This window comes from Spea bombifrons, chromosome 3 (assembly GCF_027358695.1).
Source record: "Spea bombifrons isolate aSpeBom1 chromosome 3, aSpeBom1.2.pri, whole genome shotgun sequence".
NCBI lineage: Eukaryota > Metazoa > Chordata > Amphibia > Anura > Pelobatidae > Spea > Spea bombifrons.
The window spans coordinates 76,361,424-76,388,113 of NC_071089.1; the positions used below are offsets into that span (position 1 = coordinate 76,361,424).

Here is a 26,690-nt window from a genome sequence, read left to right on the forward strand (position 1 = left end):
AATTGCAGCCGTGATCGGCAGCAGAAGTGGTCACCCACCGACCCAGGCAAACTAGCAACAGCCCATAGGAGGCATTTCTGTGCACCATGGACACTGGGCTAGCCCAGCACACCCTTCCATAGATGTCATGCAAAAGGTAAATACAGCTCAGCCTAAAGGTTAATTTTCTAAAAAAAACCCCTTGGGTTGGGAAGGTGGTAGACATACCTGGGAACTTCTGGGCTCCGGCCATCTGGAGCCTTCCCTTGCGGGACGCGGCCAGGACTGCCCACTGACTCCTTTGGCTATCAGCACCCAAAGGAGCAGTCCCCTACTGATATCAGCGGGAACACCCCCACGTCATTGGGACCACTCACTGATGTCAGTGAGCAGTCGTTGCCGCGTCCCGCAAGGATGGTCTCCGGAAGTTCCCAGCCCCAGGTATGTCAATAAGTGTTTATTTCTGATACAGACAATACCGCACTATGCACTTTATTCTGTTTTTCTCCTTGTGAGGTTCTGATATGTTATGAAGGAGAACTGATCCTGCCACACAAGCTGAGATAAGTTTGGAGCGTCTACGTTTTATCTCACGCAGAGTGTTTTTACTGTAAGACATTAATTGATCGTTTTTAGAGCAAATCTCCACTTTTCTATTTTCTAGTTGTCAGGCTCTTGGGTTTGTGCTGCTCATGTACATGGTGCAGTGTGTACACACTTTGTTTTACTTAATAATAATAAGGCTACAAGGTGCTGCCATTCCTACTACTGCCTGCAGTAGCCATAATCACTGCTCTCTCCGCAGCAGCATTGGGGTAGCTCTGACGTCACCGAGCACCCATCCAAGGAGGAGCTGAGCATCTCCGATCTCTCTCTCCCTTCCGCGGCCGGAGAGCTGCTGATGCTGAGGCTGCTTAGTTGGGCAAGGGACTCAGGAAGAGAAACTTTTATTTCGGGGACATCCCAGCCAATGACACGCGCCTCCTTCACACCCCTCCCCCCCACGCAAATCACAGCATCCTGAAGAGCTGCTGCTGTCACCAGCCACGCCACCCGCGATCAGACACGGCAGTGGAAAGCTCTGCGGAGCTGAGGGTATCTAAGCAGTGCATCTATCCCCCCACTGCCTGTCACCGTGCTGGGAGGGAGACATCTAAATGCTCTGCATGTCTCCTGTGCTGAGTCATGGATTACACTCATCCTGAGGTCTGAAGCCTCAAGTCGTGCGGAGTCCGTGTGCTGATCATCTACCCTGCACTGCACAGATCAGCGCTCCCCACCTCCATACGGTGCCTGCTGTAGGTTTGCCTCCTGACTCTCAGTATGATTGCTGCTGCCTTCCTGGTGTTGCTGAAACCCTACAGCATCCAATGTGCTCTCATCTTGCTGCTGTTAATGCTGGGGACCATAGCCACCATCTCCTTCCTGTTCTGCTGGCACCGTAATCTCCAAAAAGGCAGACATCCCATCAAGACGGTGTTTGGTGGCCGAACGAGGAGCAGAGGTAGGACATGTAAGGCAAACCCTTTCAATCCATTTTCAGTATGGCTCGTGTTTGTGGCTGTGATTTCTCTCTCCCTGTACGCTCTCTATGCATGTAGTTATGTCAATCTTTCCACCGGAACCTCCTGACATCTCACCAACGGTGTGAGCGATCTGTCATGGGTGTTGTGAATACTGCGAGATGCAGTATAATAAAGCGGTTCGGTGCTGGCTTTGACCAGGTTTGCTAGCTTACTTCAGTGGAGGTGGGGTGGCACAGTGTAGATGTGGCAGTCCTCCTAAGACCTGATTCATTTGGCAAACATTTTTTAGGACATTTCCAGCAGGACTGCGGCAGACTAGTCTCCACCCATACTCCACGAAACTGGAGCAAGTATAGTGGGTGAGATGTTGGGACAATCTGGGGGGATTATGCACAGGACAACACAGACAACAGCACATAATCCCGGGTCCCCTTCATCTCCTCGGTCCTGCTGCCTTTGCAGCAATGTCCTTGACAGTTCAGATTTAGCTTGATGCCTTTTTTAAGAGGATTTGCTGTTAATCTAACCCAAAAAATAAAGAACTGAAGCTGATTGCCTCTGTTTTTTTCTTCTTCTTCCAGATGCCTTCCTGAGATCTCATCACTTTCGCTCAGAGGTAACTTGAATTAACAAATCTTTCCAGGAGATGTTTTGGTCATAACAGAACAACAATTCAATGTATTTGTTTTTAACACTGCGTGGTCAATGCAGGGGTTGGACTTCCATGTGATTATACTCTGTGCGATTATATTCTGTGCGACTATGCAATTAAATGAGTTTATTGATCTTGGCCTATACTAAGCAGTGAAATGGCATATATAGAGTTAAGACAGCAAAGCATAACAGGCTTAATGCAGTGTAAGAGGCCAGTTAAAGAGTTTACGGTAAAGGTAAAGTGTACGGTATGGAACAGGAGTTTAGGATTAGCCAAAGTATCAGTGCAAGAAAGCCTGTACTAAATAAAATAGGCTTCCAAAGGGTTAATTTGCACTTGGTGGGCAATGGTAGGATTATTCACGGTATTTGGTTCCGCTTCAATCAGAATGCATGTCTAGTGCAGTATAAGTAGCCCCCGTTTCTTAATTGGCTGGCTGAGCTTCATAGTAGTTTCAGTATACAGCAGCAAGTTCTGTGTGCTCTGTGTAGTGCAAAGGACTATGTGGTTGTAAACATATATGAGGTCTAAGGATAATTAAAGATTCCTTCCAGCATATGACGTTTAGCTAGCCAATGGCTTGTACAGGTTATGGCCAAGTAACCAAAAGCAAATTTATTGATAGCAAATGAATACACAGCCAAAGCCTTGCATGCGTATGCATGGGGACCTCATACTTCCAGACTTTCAGGTGTTTCAGTCCTGTCACACCCCAGGACACGGCCCTCTCTGCCACTTGCGGGCACTGCTGTGCATAGACCTCTGTGTATCAATGAAGCATTTACCGGTAATTGAAGCAAGATATGTTTATTTTTGAATGTAGTAAATTCCGCAGAGTAGGTGGAACAGTACCTTTAAAATTTATCACAAAAAATATGGCCTGGAAAGCTAAATGTAGAAAAGGGAGAGGGTAGGAAGCCTATACTTGGAGGAATAAAATCTATATAACATTATCAGGGCCAGACTGGGGATGAGTCGGCCCTGGTATTTTACTCTCTATATATATATAGCTAATTTAGGACTAGTATTGAGTAGAGTCAGTGTTTATAAAAAAGAGAGCCATCTTTATATTTTTATATCCGTGCAAAGTGAAGACTACTTGTATATCCCATATATATATATGGTATATATATATATATATATATGGTATATATATATATATATGGTATATATATATATATATATATATGGTATATATATATATATATATATATATATATATATATATATACATACAATCATATGAAGTTGGTTCCCCCTTTGCAGCGATACACTCTTCTGGGAAGGCTTTCCAATTACTGTGGGAATTGTTGCCCATTCTTCCAGTATAGTATTTGTGAGGTCAGGCACTGATGTTGGACAAGAAGGCCTGGCTCTCAATCTCCGTTCCAGTTCATCCCAAAGGTGTTCATCCAACCATGTTTTTATAGATCTCGCGTTGTGCACTGGGGCACAGTCATGCTGGAATAGAAAAGGGCCTTCCCAAAACTGTTCCCCCAAAGTTGGAAGCCCAGGATTGTCCAAAATGTCTTGGTACGCTGAAGGGGAAATACCAAGACATTTTGAACAATAAAACAATGATAGGAGTCATGCTGTGGCAGTGTCTGTGCGAAGCTATATAATGATGGGAGTCGTGCTGTACCACCATCTGTGTCTGGCTCACTATATAATGATGAGTTGTACGGTAGGACAGTCTGTGTCTGGCTTGCTATATAATGATGGCAGTTGGGCTTTACCACTGTCTGTGGCAATGAAACCAAGTGAGAAAGTAAGTGTCCCTGAATGGTAGATAGGAAACACGATCACCCCAGCTCCATGTGCTGCGCTCTGCTAGAGCCACCACTCTGAATGAGCAAGCTACTTTTTATATATACCAGTCTTCCAGGCTCCTGGCTCCAGCCCCTCCATTTTGTAACAGAGGCGAATTGGAGACTGGAGAAGAATAATTTGGAATATGTTTAACCTGTCTTTTCTCATACTTTAAGAAAATAGAAGTGGCAGCAGCACATGGGTTGCATGTATTTTACATATTTGTGCAAATACTTTGAATGCATCATGTTTAATCTAAATGTATAATGCACATATATGAAATATACATGGAACCCATGTTCTAATTCCACTGCCGTTTAATTCCATAAGAGATTAAAAATGTTGAACATAATGTTCTCCTCATCTCTCCGCGCATACCATCTTTCTTATCTCCCAGTTTTATCTATTTGTCCCCTATATCTTTCTTTTTCTGGAGCACCGGAAGGTCATGTCAATCTGGCATAGAAGCCCCAGAGGAAGTGTCGGGCAGCAGCGGAGGTTGTCTGCGCACATCCCGCAGACGTCCACCGGCTGCCAGAGAGGAGGATCCAGGTTCTCTGCAGCGCTGCAGGGGATCTGGATCTTTGTATTATAGTCCGACCTCTATTTGAGGTCGGATTACAGACGAGGGGTATTTTTCATAAAAAAATACTCATTTCATATTTGACTAACTCGATTCAACTAATCGATAATGAAATTCGTTGACAACAATTTTCATTATCGATTATTATCGATTTTATCGATTAGTTGTTGCAGCCCTACACTACCTCTTACCTTTCTTAATTTCTGAGATAAGAGAGTTTGTAATGTTTTGACAAAAAGTCACTGAACAATTGAAATTTTTCCTGTTGATTAAGATCGCTTTGCATGGTTTCAGTTTGCACGGTGATTTTTATATATAATGTTCTATTTGCAAACTGGCCAACTGGCATCTGAAACGTATTTTGTATTCAAATTTAGCTTTAATTTGATTCCTGTTTACAATTTTATAGTTAATGTTCTATTTACTTTTATATTAGGTCTCCGCTATAAAAATAAAATAACCCAAAAGCAAAAAAGTAGGAAAAAAAACAGTAGGGAAGTACAACCATGCAAATCCATAATTGTTTTTCATATTTCATAGACCTATGTGTAATAATCTAAATTAATTTAGTTCAAAGCATATTATTTAGACGCAAAGGTGTATGCAAATTACGATAGCATTGCAAAAATAAAAAAAAAAATTTTCCATGACTCTATTTGCATGAACGTGAACTGAATCAGATTTTATCCAATGAATGTGAAAAAGAGGCAAACTAATGTTATCATCACTTTTCCGTTTTCCAGAAAGGGGTATAACCTTTATGTAAAATATGCTAGATTGTAAGCTTGTTTGAGCAGGGCCCTCCTCACCTGTTGTCTCTGTAAGTCAAATTGCTATGTTACATACTACTTGTAATATCCTGTCTACCCATTGTACAGCGCTACGGAATTTGATGGCCCTATATAAAACAATAAATAATAATAATAATAATAATAATAATATGCTATATAAAACCTAACACCCTCCCCTGTGGGACATAAACACTGGTACACACACAGCGAGCGCTCACTGTTCCCCCTTCTGGCAAGAAGCGGTACTGCTGCAGATAAGGTCTGCAAAACCCTGGGAGGTGTTTTCCTTCATGGTAAAAGAACTTTTGCTATGGACTGCGACGATATGTTTAGAAGCTACCGTTCCTGATGGTGCAATAACAATAACCAACATAACCAACAATATCTTGAAGCTGGATGTAATGTCTTTAAATAGACAGACTGTGGGGCAGTTGAATGAATGTGTGATAAATGAGGGTATTATATGTGTTAGCAAAGGTATGTAAGTGTGCTGTATAGCTATTTGAATACTTACATGAATAAGCTACATGCATGGATATTGCAGGTATTTTTACCTTTTAAGCGTGCTTAAGATGCCTGTTTTGCCTGCAATGAAGATGCTGCATGCAAAGGCCTAGGGCAGCACAAAACATAAATGTGTCGCTGCATAGAGACGGACTAAGGTGAAGAGAGGGGGAAGACAGGAGTCAAAATCTAATTGAAGCATACTCTGTTCTACCAAGTTATTACACGTAATCCACATTCCCTGAAGCCTTATATTTCCACCTGCTGAGTGCTTCTCCTGCTAGAAGGGCAGATATTACCTGGCATAATGCTTAAATATGTTAAGAAAATGGAAAATTACATGAAAACCCTAGGAGACAAAAAGGTAAATGTGATATATATATATATATATATATATATATATATAAAACAGCTAAATGTCCAGATTCAACCCCAGCCTTTATAAGCGACTAGCGATCCAGCTCACCTGACGCTAATAAAGTACTGCGAAGGAATGAATGATTTTCCGGCACGTTATAGATGCTTCAGTCGAGTCAGGCTTGATAAAGATCTTCTTTGCCTATCTTGTGATCAAACCGTAATTACATTCTGAGCCTTATAGTTTAATTGCTCCATACCTGCTTGTCTAAACGTTACAGCCAACGATATGGCAAACATAGCTGGATTATGTTCATTTTGAGATTCAAAAATGTTATTTATTGGGAATATTGTAGAAATATTCTACTGAATTATAAAAAAAAAAAAACATATTATTATATTATTTATAATGGATTATAAAAAAAATATTTATAAAAGCCAAATGTTGGCAAATAATTGTGGCCGAAAGAAATACTATATATTCTTTATATACGTAAGGATGTCTGATTTATAAATTGGAAATGTGCCACTTAGTACATTTCTCAGAGGAAGGTCGCCGTCTCATGTTTGTGTTCATTTACGCTTATATGTAAATTCTGGCTGCCAGTGGATTCTAAAAAGTAATAAACCATTGCTTGATGTTATGATCAAAACTCAAATTACGTTATAGATATGGCATACCTCATGGGAGGATTCCAGCATGCATTGGAATGTTACAAAAAGGTCAATTTTTGGACAACAGTGTGAATCACATGACTCAAGAAGGTTTCTGCTGATCTCGAGACTAGAATGTGTTGACGGACCAGTTTTCAAGGGTTGCATCTGTAACTGTATATGCATTATCCCTGTTTTCAAAACCACTTGGTATCAGCAGAACCTCTTCTTTAATTAGTACATCCAGCACATTTACAGATGAGATCTCCAGAGCATGCTATATAAATCAACCTTAACTGCAATGCACAATCCCGATATATGTTGCTTTCATGGAAGGAGCTTTCGTCCATTCCTCTGCTGACTTCCCAATAGCTGATCTTCTTCTTCTCTGCACACGTTCCTAATGCAATTTTTGTTTTCCATTCTCTCTTCACGCTACAATCCTCTTATGTTGGCTGTCAATCTCTATGGAATTTGATGTCAGTAATGTATAATTCTCCTTTGTCCAGTGCTAGTTCAATTATTTTTTTATGCTTAGCACTCAAGACAATCTTCATTCTCTGTAGCATTGTCTTGGCATTCATGATTTCGGCCACCTTCTTCTGCTCCATACCCATTCTTCATACAATCTTCTTTGGTTGGAAACTAAGTTCGTACCCTTTCCGTCTGCAGGGAACTTATTCTCTATACAGTACAGCATTTTGCTTATTTTCTACAATACTGGTCCTAAATACTCTTGTTTTGACATTCTCTTGTTTTGCCAGCATAATTTTTTGGCAGTTTTTTCAGCCAGGACAAAGTATTATTATTCACTGACACAGGGGTTGTCTCATTCCTCTTTAGTCAAGGGCAGGCTGAACTGGTGATGTGGATAACAACTGACTCACAGGCTACACTGATATTAAGCAAATATGAGCTGACATAGGCTGTTTTTTCATGCATTGTATTTCTTTAAGCTGTATGTCCAGGTATGTATAGATGTACATGGCTCTTCCTCTTCTTTAAAGGGACACGCCAGCCGTCAAATCTGAAGTACTCCCCTTCAGTCACGTACAGTTCTGACTCTGGTGAACGCTGTGTGCAGGGATCTGTTTAGACACCAGTGTGTTTGCGTAAAGTCTTTTCATTGATTTCAGTGGGAGCACTTTCCTGCCACTGATTGACAGCTTTGAGCAGCCAGTCAGAGTCAAGAAATGTCGGGTCATGAAGGAAGAATGAGGATTTTGCAGCATAGCTATAACTGCTATATTTTTTATTTTTATTCTGTTACTTCTATAGTAAGATTGGCAGTAACATTAGACTGTCTGTTTAAGCCTTTATGCCAAATGTGTTTTTTCTTGACATTTTCTATTACTGTGGTCTCAGTAATCTCTATTAGTATGGAAGGAGGTTACATAGTTACAACCCTTCTACTTATTCTTGATCCAAAGTTACAACCTTTCTATCTATTCTTGATCCAAAAGAAGGCAAAAAAAACCCCTTAATTAAGCTACTTTGAATTCTGCCATCAGGGGAAAAAATTTCCTTCTTGACTCCAAGAGGCAATCGGATTTCTCCTTGGATCAAGAAGCTCTAAAATATTAATGTTATTCTATTTATAGCCCTGTATGTCATACCTTTCTAAAACAATATCCAGACCTCTTCTGAAGGCATCTATTTTATTTGATAACACCACCTTGGAAGTGAATTCCATACCTTTATTGTCCTCACTGTAAAGAATCCCTTCCTTTGTCATCTATGAAACCTCAGAGGGTGACCTCTTGTTCTTTGTAGATTTCTGTTTATGAACAGGTCACTAAAGAGCTTGTTATATTGGCCCTGCATATATTTTTATAATGTTATCATATCCCCTCTGAGATGCCGTTTTTCTAGCGTAGATAATTTTAACTTTTCGTCTCTCTTCATAGTTAGAGGTTAGAGGGGGACTTTTCACTAAATATTTTTCTAAGAACTGCATAGTGGCATTTTGTATGTGGGTCTTCACTTAGTATTCTGCTGTGATGTAAACAATAGAATGCATCAGTCTTAATCACCCAGATGGACTCTGACTAATTAAGGTATATTGTATATTGTTTCACTTCCCCATCAACCAGTGACTAGATTGTAATTTCGCCAGTGTGTGAATTTAAATTATTCCACTGATTGTAACAGTGCTACGTAATCTTCTGGCGCTATATAAATAAATGTAATGTAATTTATTTGTAATGTATAAGGAGAGAGGGACTTCATTAGCATTGCCACAAAGAATCATACCAGTGTGGTGATCCTGTTTGGAATGTAACCAACATATAACACAACTGTAAACAAGGCAACCTCATGATCTGAAGGTAAACAAGGTTTATAGGAATATGAAATAACACCCAGTTCTCCATCACTGTAAAACCAAAAATATATGTTTTCATTATACCGGTACTTCCACTTTGGATTAGAATGTTTTAGTTAAAATGTTTCTTCTGTGTAAGGAATGCAAGAAGTACTGGGTGCTGATAAAGCACATGATGACTTCCCTCACAAGGACTAATCTACAGAAGTTCAGAAAACCTCTTCTGGTTACTTTAAAAACCATTGATCATAAACTTATGCATTGTAGCACATACATTTACTCTGCATACCTTTAACCCTGGGTGTGCATTAACACCTTGTCCTTTCACCAAGCCATTCAATTCCCCTCAGGTTATTTGCATTTCCATTTTTTCCCCATATAAAGCAAAATACCTTTAATTGTCTTGCAGGGATTCAGGCCCAGCCCTCGTCATTTAAGGAGGTATACTCGGACTCGCATTGAGGAATCAAAGCCTCTTGTCGAGGTAAAGCAGAGTGACCAAGAGACTCCGTCACCTTTAAGACGAAGAAGAATCAAGAAAAGTAGTCGGGTGCAGCCAGAATTTTATCAGACGGTCCAAGAGACACCAACTCGAAAACCGGTATGTGTTCTGTTAATAGTCCATGGGTGGACTGGAAGTTTCTGCCGTGGGGGTGCAATCACAAGACCTCCTGGCCTATACTTCTGTTCGTTACTTTCTTTTAAATTAAACTGTATACACACATTTTTATACACACTCGCGTATACAACTTTATTCCAGTACATATTATGGAAAAGTGAATTTACATATACATTTATCATTAATTTATGCACAAACATACACTACCGTTCAAGTGTTTAGGGGGACTTTTCATGGAAAACAAGGACATTTTTACCTGTGCTTACATAAGGATTTTCTAATGATCAATTAGCCTTTGAAACTTAAACTTGGCTTAGGGAACAAGGGGCGTACCTAGAGTATTTGGCACCTGGGGCGGATCCTTTATGTGGCACACACAAACACACACTTTAAAACTGCATAGCTTCTATCGTTATATACTGGGGCAGACATTGACGGTGGTACAGCATAACTGTTACCATTATAACTTTCGCAGACATTGACGGTGGTACTGCATAACTTATCATTATATACTGAGGCAGAAATTGACGGGGGTACAACATAACACCTATCACTATATACTAAGGCAAACATTGACGGTGGTACAGTGTAATCCCTATCCCTATACATTGAGCCAGACATTGACAATAATGCAGCATAACCCCTATCACTATATACTAAGCCAAATGTTGATGTGGTGTGGGCCTACAACTTCAGTGTCTGGCTTAGTATATAGTAGGGATGCATCAAAATGAAAATTCTGGACTGAAAATTCAGCATTCACTTGGCTGAAACCAAAACCGAAAAAGACCCCCCACCTTAACAAAAAAAATAACAAAACACACTTTTATTAAAAGTAAGTAACACACCAGAATTGGACAAAAAAAATCAATAACGATATATATATGATTGTTAACAGTAATCACAATCCTATAATGCCCAGGCATACCCAGATTTCAGCATGTAAAATCCTTGGCATGATAGGAGTGTGATTGCTGTTAGCAATAACTACAAGTAGCATTTTGCTATTTCAAAACCATTTCTTCCTGAAATCTGGTCATTCTGCCTCATGCGCTATTTCGGGCCAATGCTGGTATTTTAACCCTTTCCATGCACTAATTCTACCATCAATCTTTGTCAAACTTTATGGTAGTAATGTTTTTTGTATTTTTTTCACACGCATTGTACTTCAGCTGTGAATTTACCGCTCCTGGTATATGTCACTGCCAAACAACTCCCCAATATGTGTTCAGTAACATCTCCTGAGTACATCTGGTCAGTCTGCGCCCATGTCCCATATTTGGGACATCTTTGAAGCTGGCCAATTCGATTTGCCCCATCAAATCATACATTTTTTTTAAACTAGACACCCCATGGGCATTTAATGCTTTCCATGCGCCAAGTTTTGTGAAGATATAGCGCTAATTGTAGGGCTTGCTCATATAAAAACTGTGTGTGTATATATATAAATATATATATATATATATATTTGGACTTTTTTGTGAAAGTGGGGGATTATTTTGACATGTTACCAATTTTTGTAAAAAATTTTTTACATTTTATTTTACTAATCACATTGTGATTAGTGAGCTGGGCTCCATTGACCTGCATGGTTGAATCGATTGACCCTCTGTGAACTCATTGATTGACAGCCGCCATCTTGTGAATGCGGTGCATCGTGACCCCATACATGTACGGGCTTTGTAGTGAAGGGGTTAAAAAAGGAAATTTCTAAGTGACCCCAAACATTTGAACGGTAGTGTATACGTACACACTCCATTCATACACAGATACAGTGCCTACCTTTTTAAGATGGGGAGAGGACGTATTCCTGTTAATCTGACAGGTGATGAGAAGCTCCCTCACCTTACTCATTCCCTGCCGCCTGAGCATTGGGAAATTACCCCATAGTCTGCTGCTTAGACTTAGCTGAGAGGGCTTTGCCTGCAGCTGCACTCACCTCTATCAGTTAATCCTTCCATGCGTCTACTATAAAAGCATTCCGTTCAATCAGCATGTTCACATATGTGTAAAATAAATAGCACCAGTATTTTAAATGCATTAAGTATAAAAATGCATGTTAGTCCAGCCTTTTACAAGAGATGCAATGGTTGACAACCACTTGTCCTCCTTATAGAATGTTTTTTTGACAGCATATAAGAACCATTCAGCTCATCTAGTTTCCCATTTTAGTCCTGCTGTTGAGACTCATAAACATGCTTATTGAATACATTCATGGTGCAGGGTTGGAAAAGTATGTGAACCCCTAGGCTAATGACTTATTCAAAAGCTTTAATTGCATATGCTGGCTAGAGTGCCCCTTCAAAACTGCAAGGCTTCCCTTTCAGGTAGGGGACATAACTTCCTATAGGGTTCTGAGCCTAACTACAAGAGGGGACCTAAAGTGTCAGAATGTATGTGTCAAAATGTATATGTGGCTGGCATTCTGGGTCCACTTTGCCAATCATGTATAACATATGTATTTTGCTCTGAAATTATTCATATCCATCACTAAATGAACCTCTACCACTGCTGGGAGGGCGTTCCACTTATATACTGCCCTCTCAGTAAAGTAAGTTTAAGCAGTAAATTGGTGGAATGAAAATGGGACCATGGTGAGTGGATTGTGCAGCATCTCTGGATTGTGCAGCTTTTCTTAAAGTCCCCCCCCCCCACTACAGGTTGAAGAATGTGTGGTAACACACTTACAAGATACTTTAATATGAATTCTTTGTTGAAGAGGCAGCCTGGGAAATTGTACTGACCCTGCTGAAAAACTGCCTCCAGACCGCTAATGTTGTCGTGCTCGAGTCAGGACTAGCGGCAAGATGGCTGGTAGTAAGACCAGACAGTTCATGCTTAGGGAATGTAACTGGTTACATGCCGCTGTGTATCCAGGGTGAACTGTACAGGAGTCCTTATCAATGAAGGTTAACTACCTCTTGACATCCATTATCTGCTTTTATTGCTGTCATAAACTATAATGCTGTTTACCCCACTCCACAGTAAGTGTATAATGTGAACATTATGGTGTTCTTTAACACGTTATACTGGATAATTATATTTTAAGGTGTCCTTAGTTAATCCCCCTAATGGGGTAGATTGAAATGTAAAGTGAACACATTTTTGTCATTCAATTTTAAGGTTTAAAATGATCCTTGTCAAGCAACAGAGTGTTCTGGTCTTCTGGTGAGCCTTACAACCTGTTGATAGACCATGTCCAAGCAGGTGTTTAGATCAGGGCTGAGTACATTTGTGTGCAAGTTAAGAGTCAGAGAGACAAATCCTTGACATAGTAGAAGATCTCAATGTTGTTAGGCCTCTGATGTGTAAAATTAAGCAATATAAGGTAGCACATCCTATAAAACGCAAAACAAATACCGTATTAGCGAGATTATAAGATAAAGTGTTTTTGCAGAAAAAAATCATCAGAAAAATGACCTTGCCTTATAATTAAGGTTGTCTTTTATTCAGATCTGTGGCAGCGCCGCTTAGCCAACTAAGCCTAGGGGTGTCGCTCACTCTCTCACGGTCCCTCATGCTCTCATTTACTCTCTTACTCTCTCATTCACTCTCTCTCATACTCTCTCTCAATGTCTCCGTAGCTTCTTCTCTGACCCCTTCCATGTGCCGTGTCTCCTTTTCCACAGCTCTACTTCTTTTGCCTCTATTATTTGTCAGCTTCTCGCCGGTATCAGCTCTGTTATCCTGGTACTCCCACAAAAGGGCGGAGCTTCTACACACACCCTCTCCCCTGACTGGAGGAACGGGGCACAGGCTGTCCACATGGTGCACAGGGCCGGCTCTGCCCTTTTGGTGGAAGTACCCAAAAAGGCCAGAATATTGATTTTGTAGAGAACACAGATTTGTAGAGAAAGAGAGGTGCAGAAAACCTTTTCTTTGTGAATCCATCTGAAATATTTGAGGCCTCTTGGAGTACATCCACGAGGACAGCCTAACCCTTGTTCCTCCAATCAGAGCAAAGGGTGTATGCAGAAGCTCCCCTCTCTTCGAGAAGCTCCTGTATAATGAAGCTAAAAACAAGGAGAAGTGGACAAATAGAGAAAATAGAAGACAGAAGAACTCTAAGGCGATCAAACCCCCCAGGGTCCTGACAGGCCTATTTACGCTATGGCGGCTCTGCCTCCATGTGTGCCTTTAAGACACAGCGCACCAGGATATGATGTCATATCCCAAATAGCGCCTTTTATTGCACTTGGGATGTAACTGATGCCATAGCTCGGCCCCAAAGGTAAATACACCACTGATTATGCTGCATGAAGTTAATCTGTGGGAGAAGAAATCTTGTAGTAAAGTTGAGATCCAAATGTATTAAGAAACATTAGTATTTTCAAAATTAACAGGAAACCTAGTTTGGGCATTAGGAATTTTATACCAAGGGCATTTATTAAAATTTTCACTGCCATGTTTTGCTAGATGCTAGTCAGTGCTGACAAGTGGAATGTGTGATTCACTGGAATCATTTTCCTTTTTTTCAGAAAATGTAATTCTATCCCTAGATATTTGTGTATGTCAGTTTCTTCCTATGACCTCTATGACCTCTGTCCTTGAGAGGTTTTTTTTTTTTTAACACATTCTCTTTCACACTATTTTTGATGGTAACAATCAAGTTGTTCTAACTCCAACAGGCAAGCTATCAATTATTTTCAGATTTGGAAGAAAACATGCACGCTGCCTGTAGTAAAAATATCACTGTGTACAATCTTCATTGAATCTACAATTTTATTAATTCAATGTTATATGTACACAATACAGGTTGAGAAAGGGACCAACAAATTCCTTACATGTTTCACGGCATAGCACAAAAAATATACAAAAAAGGGGAAATCACAACCTAAAAAGCATTTCAGACATTCACATTCAGATTTCCGGGTTGCTGCTAGAATAATAATGACCAGAAAAAAAAAAACATTAAACAAAGACAGAATTCAGTGCATACCCAGCAAATACTATTGAAAAAACACCCAAGGCAGAAATATTGGAAATTCCTTCACACTATACGGCCATAGATTGCTTAGCTCACCACTATGTCAAAGTACCCCAAGTTTGGCGAGTCCTTTCTAATTGTCTTGCTTTGTTAACAGTGCATAGTAAAAAAATAACACCTTGCATTTCACTTCAGCCGTCATATGGACTATAATACAATCATAGCTGAGTGTTCCCTCTAACTTTCCATGCGGCCCCAGTTGCAATGCATGGGGGATTCTGCAGAGTTCCAATGGCCTTGAGGTGGCAAATTGCCACCTCTATCAAAGTGCTGCCTGGGTACTATGGACCATACCTGGGAACTTCTGGGCTCTGGCTCACTGATGTCAGGGTGCTGTCCCGTGACGTCGGCGGGAAACACCCCTATTTAAAGGGAAAATGGGCTGGGAGCTGGGCGTGTCAAGCTCCGCGACCCGGAGGATTTAGGTCTGGAACTGGAGAAGCGGTGCTTCACCCGGCAATCTCCGGGTCAAACCCGGAGAGTTCCCAGGTATGCCATGGACCCATCAGGACTCATGTAAGGTCTGGCTCTGGCTCCCAGCCAAACAGTGGCATGAACTGTACAGACACAGAAGAATTGTTCTGCTGCAGCTTTGGAGCTCTAGCTTCTCTTGAAGTAAAGTGCTTTCTTTTTTACCTAGTTTTAAGAATGCATATTAAAGTACTTTAATATGCATGCTTTGTTGAATATCCTGCTTAGGACACTGGAGTGTTGCTTTAATTAATAAATCACACAACGTCATATGGGTACAAAGATTTTTTAAAGGGATGCTCAGTCCATAATATGCACTTTAATGCATACGATAGCTGTGGGGCCCCTTTCAATATTCATTGCATCCCCCTTGCAAATGCTCCCTCAACCCGGTGGATTCAGATGTTGACCGGGAGAACCAGAGAAGTTCCCAGGTATGCACATCTCCATGCAAGTGATATATTCCCCTCCAGTTAGCTCCAGCACTGGCTTGCTGAACACTGCTGGAGAGACCCCCCATGCACTCATTGACTCAATAGGAGTGATTTCCTGCAACTGATTGGCTGCCAGAAAATACTAAATAACTAATAGCTCTAATTGGCTTGTATTCCAGATAAATGATATCAATGATGAGCAGCTGCTTGGTGTTCAGACCCTTATATGTTAATTGTATCTTGACCAGTAGTGTATATATAGTGTGTATATACTGTGTATAGTGTGTATATATATATATATATATATATATATATATATATATATATACTATATATGCTGTGTGTATGCATATATGATCTACGCAGTGGAATGCCTCCCCTATAGCATGAAGTGCTTCCTCTCTGCCCTGTAGGAGGGATGGCATTCTGCATGATAGCACCAACCTTAGTATCTAGCATCTCCATGCACCTCCATGAAATCACTCACATACCTGGTAATTTTATGAATGAGCTCATTCTGAAGCCAAAGCACATATAAACCTTTCTTTCAATAGCAAATCACAAATGTGCTACAATAGTATAGTGGCGACCAAAGTGTCCTAATGATGGTAAGGGGAAGAGCTAATTTTGTATAAAAGTCACCTGTATTCAAGCAGGTAATTCCCCTGTGATATAATAGTCAAAAGAGGACTATGACTGCCAAAATATCTGTTTATCCTTTGAATTCCTTGTAAGCTCTTTTAATTTGTTTTGTAGGCTAATAAAAATAACAGTATAATATTTAATAGTGGTAGAGTTCAACGAGGCTTCTGTGTGCATCCGCTCGTGTGTGCATTAAAACCAGCGCTATGGACTGGCTGGTAGGAAACAGTGAGACAGCAGTATTGGCTACCATGGCAACACTCTACGGAAGGCTTTAGGGCCTTCTTACATAAACTTAAATGTGAGTTCAGAACTTCAGATTGTAGCTAATAGTGTCACCCTGAAACATTTTACCAAATCCGTCAGGATGAAGATAAGGATTTGTCGAATATCTGTGGAAATGTTTCCGAGATCCCAGTTCGAAAGCATGCTCCGGTTATTGATTTTATGATTTGAATTGGAAATGACATCTGCAAAGTCTTTTAATCCTTTGTTGTTTTATATCCAGACCACATTTAACAACAGTCCCATATCTTGACGTGGAACCCATTACGGGGTGCCAAATATTCAGCTCCCTTCATTCTCACAATCAGGACCTTGTCTGGTCTTCAAGTATGTGTTATCCCAACGTGTAACCACAATAGTATGCTTATTAAACAAGATATGTAATAAGAAGCTACTTCATTAATATGTTATGTTTGCACTGTTTATTTTACACTGGGCTGTTATCTTGAACTCTGGCTGCTTGACAAAGACGTTGGACATGTGTATAGGCCTCTTGCTACGTTATAGGTATTTGTGTTTTGTTTACGACATATATAGTTAAGTATATAATTTTGACTTTTTATTTCTCAATTAGGATTAACTGTACTAGCAACTATAATATTGGTCTGCGGACCTTCATTTTACCTGTTTGGCCTTTACATGTTTGTGTTTGTTACAGTTCTTGAAACAATAACCAACATTTCATTGCTTTACCAAACAACAGCTTGGTGAGAATCCATCATATTGCTGGATGAGGTGTGACTATAAGAGGAACATCATTGATCAATAATAATTTCTTATAAACTAGGCAAATTTCCCATTTTCTTACAGCAAAAGGAATGAGCTAATATTTTAATAGGGTCCAGCTGATGAACTCTGATGTCAGAGCCTCAAGAGGACAATAGGAATCCAAATGAGAGCATGTGAGGAGTCATACTGACTCATTGAGAACGTTGCTAAAATAGATGAAAGCCTTGGCAACAGCGATGGATTTACATCTTATGTATCCCTAGACACAAGACCTTCCGTGACCCTTATATGCTGCACATTGAATGTGTCTCAAAGCAAAGAATGGTAGTTGAACTGAATAAACAGAATATCCCTGTGTCACATAATTTAGTTCAGACGTGCAGAACACTGGAGGTTCATTGAAAATCTCATTGCTGAGGTGGCTCCTGGTAATCAGACACAAAAAGATGGTTGTTCTGGAAGGTGATAGAGTAGCTGGATAGATTCTTATATTATACTATAGTGATGTCCACTTGGCCACAACATTGAAGACTGAGCCTTAGTGGGTTTATAATGACAAGAACAGTGTTGACAGGGTTTTAGACTAATGAATTAAGGTTACCTTATTGGCGTTACAAGGATATGGCTAGTTCTGAAGACCAGAATTGTCTTGCCATGGTTAGGGTTGGAAAGTCCTCTCAGAGTGCTAATAGGGTAACAGAGTTGGCAACTGTCGGGGTAAGCTAGTGTCACGTGTGGTGTTTACCTTATGTACTGATTCTGGTCCAGCTATTATAGGTACTTGTATGTCTACCTGTGAAATGGACACTTTCCTTCTGTTGAAAGTACCATACTAGGTGCCCCTGCCCAATGCTGCGCAATGGCCTTGCAGGCATGTAGACATGTATAATCTAGACCTGCATTAAATTGATATGAAATTTGACCCAGAATTTTCAGGTGATCCAGAGTCAGTGCCTGTGTTATTTAAAACCATGTTAAGAGGTTAATTTGTTGTGGGTTGAAGTGAGCTGACCCTTCTTGCAAGAAATAATTAGAATGGTCTTTTGTTCTTTCAGGGCATGTGCCCTGTGCTCTGATGGATCCAAAACAGAACTAAAGAGGTAAAATTGCCACCAAGGACAACTCAGGGCATTGGCATACGTGATTGCCCTTATTTTAAAAACACAACCCATAAAATGATTCTACCTTCAGTAAGCCTTTCACAGCACTTCCCAGAAGCCGCAGACACATTCAGTGCCTTTTAGGGATCTTGCTGGTTATTGCCAGATGACTCAGTATCAGGCCGCAGAAGGTTTATGTCACATGCTTGGTGACAAAAGGTGCTTTTTTCATAAAATATCATATTTTTTGCATTAACCTGGCTTTTTTAAGCATTCCATTTGAGAGGCCTGATCCATCTTGCTAATACCGATATATCTTAGTGAGGGATGTAGTTTTGTTCAGTAAACAGCAATTCATTTTATAGAGGATACATTATGCAATGAAGGCTGAATGTAGAATTATCATGTATGCTGAGAATCTGATAAAAAGAGCTTGCAATCGAATTCAGGAATATGACGCATTAGGTGATAAAGGAGAGCTGAATCCTTCCATTTTTAACAGATCACATAACTACTCTTATTATTATTAATCAGTATGTTTATTTAATGCCCTGCTCATTTTTATTGCGGCATTGTCCCTGAAGTTATTAACGTAACAATCGTAAAATAAAATACATTAAATCGCAAGACTACTGACGTCCCCTCTTTCTATGCTGATGGTATTACCAACAGAAATTACCCCAATTATTATTACTAATTAGTGATGTCACTGCTCGCTGTTTCTTACAGTCGGAAGTGCGTTTCTTAGTTTGTCTTATCCTTTGATTTCTCCAAAAACAGCACAAGTGACCAGTTGGCTTTTTGCCCAATCAAACTTTTTCCACATTAGGGCTGAATGGGTTAAACAAAAATGTGCTGTTGTTATAAGGTGTTAAGCGGCATTATAAAACGATGACAGCTCCTGTAGAAGATCGCACCCCCTTCCTTACCTAAGGACAAGCTGTCCGGAGCTGACAATAGAGTTGACCTAAGGCAGATGTGCTTGTTTTAATGAGAAGCAATGCCAGGACTTAGGGGTATAAACTGAGATGAAGCATGTGTTTACTTGGAGCTGTCTTGGGAGAGCTACTGGAGCAGCCCTACTGTATATAAAGCTTCCCAGGGCTGCACTGTTGAGTCAGTTCCTGCTCTTTCATGCACTGTGCTGTTCCATTGTCTTGCTATAGGCAGACAGGATATAAGTGGTATGTAAGCACTAGGTTAACGTCTTAGAAGCCAAGGGAAGAGAAATATATAACAAAGGAAGTCACCCTCCCCGTAGGCTTCTCTACGAGTAACTGAGATGTATTAATTAGAGCTTGTCGCAGACCCCGTGCAGTTCTAGCAGCGTCCAGCAGAGGGAGCCAGACACTGCTGTAGAAGCAGTAGGCTTGGTTACGGCTGCCGGCTTCATCGCTGGGACGGTCAGAAGGGCTCGGTAGGCTGGGGCGACCATTTCCTGTTGCCCATCTTCACCATCATCTTTCTCTGCTGCCGGCGATCTCCTGAATGTCACGCCATGGTAAGCTGTTGGGTGTGGATGCCATACGTTGCGTTGGTTTCTGCGCTCCTCGCTGGCGTGGCATTGGTTGTGAATTGCGTGTTGATTGTATGTATTGTGTATCTTGTGTCTCCTTAGAGCTCGGGCACAGCGTCCTACAGATGCTCCATGTCTTCCTCGGCTGATTTCTCGGATGATGATGACTATAGTCAGAGGTCTGGATCGGCTTCCCCTGCTCCCGGGGACACCCTGCCCTGGAACCTACCTAGACACGAGAGGTGTAAGAGGAAGACCTCGGGGGCAGCAGTGCTGGACCCAGCAGAGAGGGCAGTACTCAGGATAGCCGGTAAGGAGCATCACCCAGGGGGGCACAAGGGGCATCACCTTTGGCACAAGGCATGTGGAGGGCTCACACACCCACACATCATTTCACATTTAATGGCAGATGTCTCTGGGTCCCAGTGATGGCTTGTTTAGTATGTGCCCATATACCCCCAATCTCTGCTCTATCTTACTAGGGAAGCTTACTAGGGACTGATGAAGCTGTTCTGCATAATAAACCAAGTTTCGCTATTATGTGGCAGCTGCTGGGTTAATGATCTCTGTACCTTCTGATATGATGCAAGGCTTAGAATCTGGCTCTCTATGTTTCGGGGTATACTACCATAGTCATGTTTTTAAAAAGCCTGGTGTCCAGGGTCCTGCTGTTGACTCTGGTATCAGAGGGGTTAAGCCGGCAGGCTGTCATGTATTGTGGTGACTAAGCTTTTTCAGTCCCATTCTTCTGCATGGGCAGTGTTTGTACGCACAGGAAGCTTGGAAATTGGTTTCCATAGACCTTCACAGGCTTCACTTAACATCATCATAAAGGCTTTTTTACCCCAAAACTCCCGGCTGCATGGAAGATCCAGTGATTTCTTGTTACGCCAGAGAGATCACTTATAAAACCTTTAATGACAATAATAATAATAATTATTATTATACTTATTAACAATACCTAAGGACTACGGTGACACAACATAAAGAATACTGAGGCTTTGGGTATTCCCCTATCTTGCTTCTAATGCTTCCTGTATTCCTTTAACCTTTTAAGTGCCTGAGTGAACCAAGGTACTGCATATCGTGCTGTGGAGTATGTATTACTGCTTTCTCATGTAACATTACTTCTGGGATGGAAAAGGTTAAACTGCTGCAGCTGTCACTAAATAAAATAATGTGCCATACCTTATTGATGTGACTAGTATAAAAACATAGTATCAATACATTGTTTATCTGTTTACCATTAACGCTTTGTGTGCTAGATGATTATGTATTGCAACATCATTTAAAAAGGAAATCACAGCATATTTTAAGTGATATTGTATGTTTATTTATCATTAACAATTTGCTCGGCCCCAGGGCTGGAGAGACTGATGCTTTTCCAGTAAAGGTCTGTTGGTACTAGAGATGTTAATTACTGTCGGCAATGGAGGTGCACTGCTCTATCTTTCAAGACATTGTGCCAAAGCGTGTTATTTAAAAAAAATATATATATATTATTAATATTAATATTTTATTATGATACTGTTTGAAAAGTTTCTAAACAAAAGAATAAGAACGTAAACAAGAAACTGATTCGGTTCACTGAACCAGGGACTAAAGATTTTCCTTCTTGCGTAACCCAGGGTCGACAATTTTGTTTCGGATTTAGGAGCCAGCCAAAAAATCTAGGAGCCAGTTTTTTTGTTCCCTCCCCAATCATGTTTTTATTTTCATTTATTACCCCCTGGTCTGCTGTTAAAGGATGGGGAAATAAGAGAATAAAACATACCTTTCTTCCGCTGTACCACTTTGTACAGTACCACTGTTAACCCCTTCATGACAAGGGGTATTTTACACCAAGCTTATATGTTTAGCCATTATTCCTCTTTTTGTGTTTTAGTGTCAAGGATTGTATCTAACCATATTCATGCTAATAAATATTATTTATTGGTGCATTTAGGTGGACCCAGATATGTTAGTGCTTATAAATATGTAATAATCTTATAGATTAGCACACACACATACCTATATACACTTTAACAGGGTCAAACAACACGGGTACCTGGATGCTGTGCACCTGTGGCACCCGCTGGCACTACAATACAGAAGACATACTGACTGGCAGTATACGTTTACACACACTGACTGTAGTACTATACATATACACACATACACATACACAGTGACTGTGACACTACAGTATACACACACTATAAGAACGACTAACAGACTGACTCTGTACATATACACACATACACATTGACACTACAGTATACTCCCTTACATACACTACCCCCCTGCCATCCTCCTCTTACCTTTTTGAGGCCTGCCACAATGCTGCCTATCTTCTGCCATTGTGGATCTGACACCCTATGCTTTCCAGCACCTTTCCGATGGCAAATCCCCCGGTTTAACCTTTCCTTGCCCTAGTTGAACACACCTGACTTATGCATGTGCTTATATATGCACCGCACATTTGATCTCTGGTAGCATAGAAATCAGCTTTTTCTTACTAGCAACAATATTATTTGCTTTTAAAAATATCAGTAACGGTAATGCTTGTGGAATGCAACTACCGTATATTTCTTTTTCAGCATTTGGTTACATAACCTGGTATAGATATGTTTCTCACTGTGCTTCTTGTTAATTCACTGAGAAAGGTCGTTACCGAAGATAAACGTATGCGTGTGTTGCAAATAAATTCTCAGCCTCTCTGGGCGTTAGAATGACGGATCACATCTATTAATAAAGGAAGCATTGATGGGTGTTTTACGTCGATCTCATAGGTTGCTTTAACAGGAAGCTGAATTTATCTGAAAAAAATTACCTTTTGGAACAAGCACAACATTTATGATGAGCATGTTATCCAGTCCTTCTTGCATGTTTAAGGTTAAGCAATCTGTGACCACTTGCTTGGAGAATAGAACGGTTTATGTGCTGTTTAGATAGCACTGGATATAGAGACATTTTATTCCCAAGGTCAGCGTATGAGATGCACGTCATTGATTTACAGCTGATCTGTTCGATACTAATGGAAATATAGCGTACAGAATCCTTGGTTTGCATCCTTGGCGAGGTTGTACTGTCTGCCTCTAAATATATTACAGTCCCAACAGACGATGCAAATTGAAGCGCAATGCTTTTATCATGTGTCCTGTCTGCTTACAGAATATATATATATATATATATATATATATATATGGTATCTACCACCATACTTTACTGCTATGTCTTAAACAATTGTGTAAATATTTAGGTGCTGGTTGAGACACCCATCACAAGACTAAACAACCATCCATCCTGGTTATTATTGATTAGAATATTTCACTAAAAGTGAAAATATTTATTCTTGTACTGGAGAAAGCCGTCTTGGAGAGCCACGTTACGAGCTGACATTTGACCCCTTGAGGGGTAAGCAGTCCATTGACACTCATGAGTAATGCATGCGTGCTTTATTAACATAAATTGATTAGTCATTTACTCATCGTTCTTTACGCTGCCTGGTATGCAGTAAGTATGTTTTAATATAATTACATTCTTGCAATATGGATTATCATAATCGATGTGCATGACGAAGCAATGTTGAATATTATGCTTTAATATATCAGACAGCTTGTCAGCTGCCGCACAGTAGGACAAAGACTTTAAGCGATCCCTTCCCTTCTCCCGCTACTGACCATATAAATTCAATCTAAAAGCCAGGCTGACCACATGCCATTGTTCTGCTCCATGGTTTTCTTTAGGGTCCCTTGAGACATCAATTGAAGCTTTAGCTTCCAAGTGCCATATGGTGTTAAAGCTGCAGTTCCAGTTACATTTAGGAAGGTGCTTGTTTTCCCTATTGTACTGTTGCACAAATACATTAACACAACCGTGTTGCTAACTCTGGCAGTGAGGTAGTTAACCCACAAAGCCACAGAAGACATATTGAGAATGCATGCATCTAGCCATGATTGGGAAATACTCCAGAGACCTTTAAATTGGGAAGAACGTGATGATAACAAATTACATTTAATGATTCACAGACAGGGAGAAAGGAAGAGTCAGATTTGGCCTCATTTACTTCGTTCTTTTCCAGTGTCAGTGGGATCATGTGTACAACCACAAGACAATTTGAAGTGATTGGCCCTTTAATATTGCTTGTGTACCCTGTGGTTCAGTTGGTGAGATTTTCTCACATTTGGCAGAGAATAATCTTTTATCACCTTCAAGTCAGTTCACAATTTCTGATGTCTCCTAAACTGTTATTAGTTGATGCTTTGTAGCCTAGCACTCTACAGGTGAGGTGCTTTCATAGGGGGTGACTACGAAGGAAGCTGGACTACTGCCCTAAGACCCCCTTGCAATGTGTGGGAGCTTAGCCAGGGGTAGCAGCAAGCATTAAAAGACTATGCCTACTGGCTGTGCCCTTTATGCCATAATCAAACAAAGAGGTAAAGCACCATGTTTTTTTAGGTTTCTAGGTACTACTGGAGTGAATAATACATCTTCTTAATTTAGATATAAATTTTTCAGCTCTGATATCCATCACTGGCAAGAATAGAACATTCCATGTAATATTTCTTTCATTGTCCATGATTCGTAATTTAAATCAAAGCATTTAAACCCCAAAAAATCAAAACGATGGATTAATGTATTTGTATATAGATACAAGGATTGGAATTGGAAATCTGTAATTCCTCAAATTCATAAATTGTGCGTAACCAGGCTAGGTATTCCCTGTGTAAAATGACCTTGTATACCTGTCTGATGGTACCCATTGTACAGTGCTCCAGAATATGCTGGTGATATATAAATGTTTACATTGCATTACCATATATATATATATATATATATATATATCACTGGGACTGTTACAATACTAGGTCCCTCATCCTCACCCGCCAGTGACCCTCTTTTCTAGGTGACTGTGAGTCTATCACAGTGCTCTACAACTCTAAAAGTCAATATAATGTGTATAGAATACAATTCTGTAAAGAAATGCAATATTCTTCTCTTAAAGCCTTATTGTTATTAATATTATTAAGGAAAGCCCCGCCCCTGTCATGCCTCTAACTACGCCCCCCCCCCTTGTAAACCATGTGCCCCTCTTCAGTCGTTTTAAATTTTGGGAAGCATGCGCAACAAGCACCCACGTTTAAGCCTGATTAAAATCAAACTTTATATTGTGACTATATTATGATGATTTTATTCCTACTACAGATTAGCTGTATCCTTGCAATCGGTTAGATTAATGAATGAGGCCACATAAGTCTTTTATTCTCTAATACAACGAGAGTGCCGCAAACATTTTCCTAAATGGAGATTATCAGTAAGCAACAACCACTCCATTATTATGGAGACGTTACCAAGTGGTTACTGCTTGGTATACCGTATATTTCCCCAGTTAGCGAGTGCGTCTGGTCATACTATTCCTCTTTTCTTGGTAACCGGACGGGAAATATTTAATGTATGCCATTATATAGTCAATGAGCTCCAGCACCCTAAGATATACTCCTGCCTTGGGTAATTAAGTAATTATTACATGTGGCCTTGTTTTATTACAAATCAGAAGAAAGCTCTATAATTAGGGCTTCTGTGCTCATTTCCAATTTGGCAAAGATGATACCTTTATTGGCTAACTGACGTATAATGGATTGCAAGCTTTTGAGACAACCTAGGTCTCTTCTTCATGCATATTATTATGATAAAATAATAAGACTTAGATTGTTCCCATTTGTTGCTGTTACTGCCCCCTGAAATCTAAAGGTAAATTATACCTCAAAAGCAACATGTTTTCTTCCTTTAAACGCCATTAAAGCTAGTTTCAATGGCATTATAAATATCTGCAGCAAATTTTTACTGAAAACTGCCCTTAAAAATAACCCCTGTGATATTGAGTAGGATAAACATATTTAGGTTCTGTTTAGGTTCATATTTAGGTTCTGGCAAATGCAGTTTGTACTCACTCTATTGCATTTTAACAATCTGGTCAGTTTAATGTATTAGTACCAGAGAGAGAGAAGCAATTCATTATGCATCAGTAAAGCATTTAAAGGGTTAACCAGCTGTATTTGGGGGGAACAAACCACTTGACTGTTTTCCACGAACCTCCTAATAACCTTGAAGAATTGCTTTTAGTTGTGTTCTCATATCTGTTGTGTTAGTGTAAGTTATGGTGCGAAGGACAACCCACCCAGAATTAAGAAATAGCGGAGGCGTTATTAAACGCTCATCTACATCCACCAGACAAGCCAAAAAACTTGCTTTTCCCACAGAAATCTTGTTATGCTACCCCCACCGTATTCTGGGTATCATCTATCTATCTATCTATCTATCTATCTATCTATCTATCTATCTATCTATCTATCTATCTATCTATCTATCTATCATATACAACAGTGCAAAGGGACATTTGGTTAAGATAATGAATAGCTCTGCTGGTGGAGGAAAGTTTTATGTATGTGCACACGCGCTGGTGTCTAGGTTTGTTGCTAGCGTCCACTCCGCAGGTGCTGCTGGAAGAGGTGAGGTGTCAGCTGGCGCCATCTGTTACATGCAGAACAGAAAAGAACAATGCAAAGGAACACAGACCGTGGGATTAGAATGCCCCTAGAACAATGAACCCAAGGATATCTGGTTTTAATGCCGATGCCCTACGTGTTTACTTCCAGCAGCATAATAACTGTGTGTTGTCCCTCTAATGCTAGAGAGGGGGCAGCAGAGCACCCCTGCAACGTGCAGCGAGGAGCAGTCTATCCC

At 40.3% G+C, this 26,690-nt stretch overlaps 1 protein-coding gene across 1 annotated transcript in view; it reads left to right on the forward strand.

Moving 5' to 3' along the window:
* The first annotated feature begins 1,163 nt into the window (after window positions 1–1,163).
* Window positions 1,164–26,690, forward strand: part of DST (dystonin) — a 219,477-nt gene continuing 193,950 nt past the window's right edge. The window contains 4 exon segments of the mRNA XM_053458898.1: window positions 1,164–1,483; window positions 2,087–2,121; window positions 9,591–9,782; window positions 20,067–20,274. Of these exon segments, the coding sequence (XP_053314873.1) occupies window positions 1,303–1,483; window positions 2,087–2,121; window positions 9,591–9,782; window positions 20,067–20,274 (616 nt within the window). The 5' untranslated portion in view covers window positions 1,164–1,302.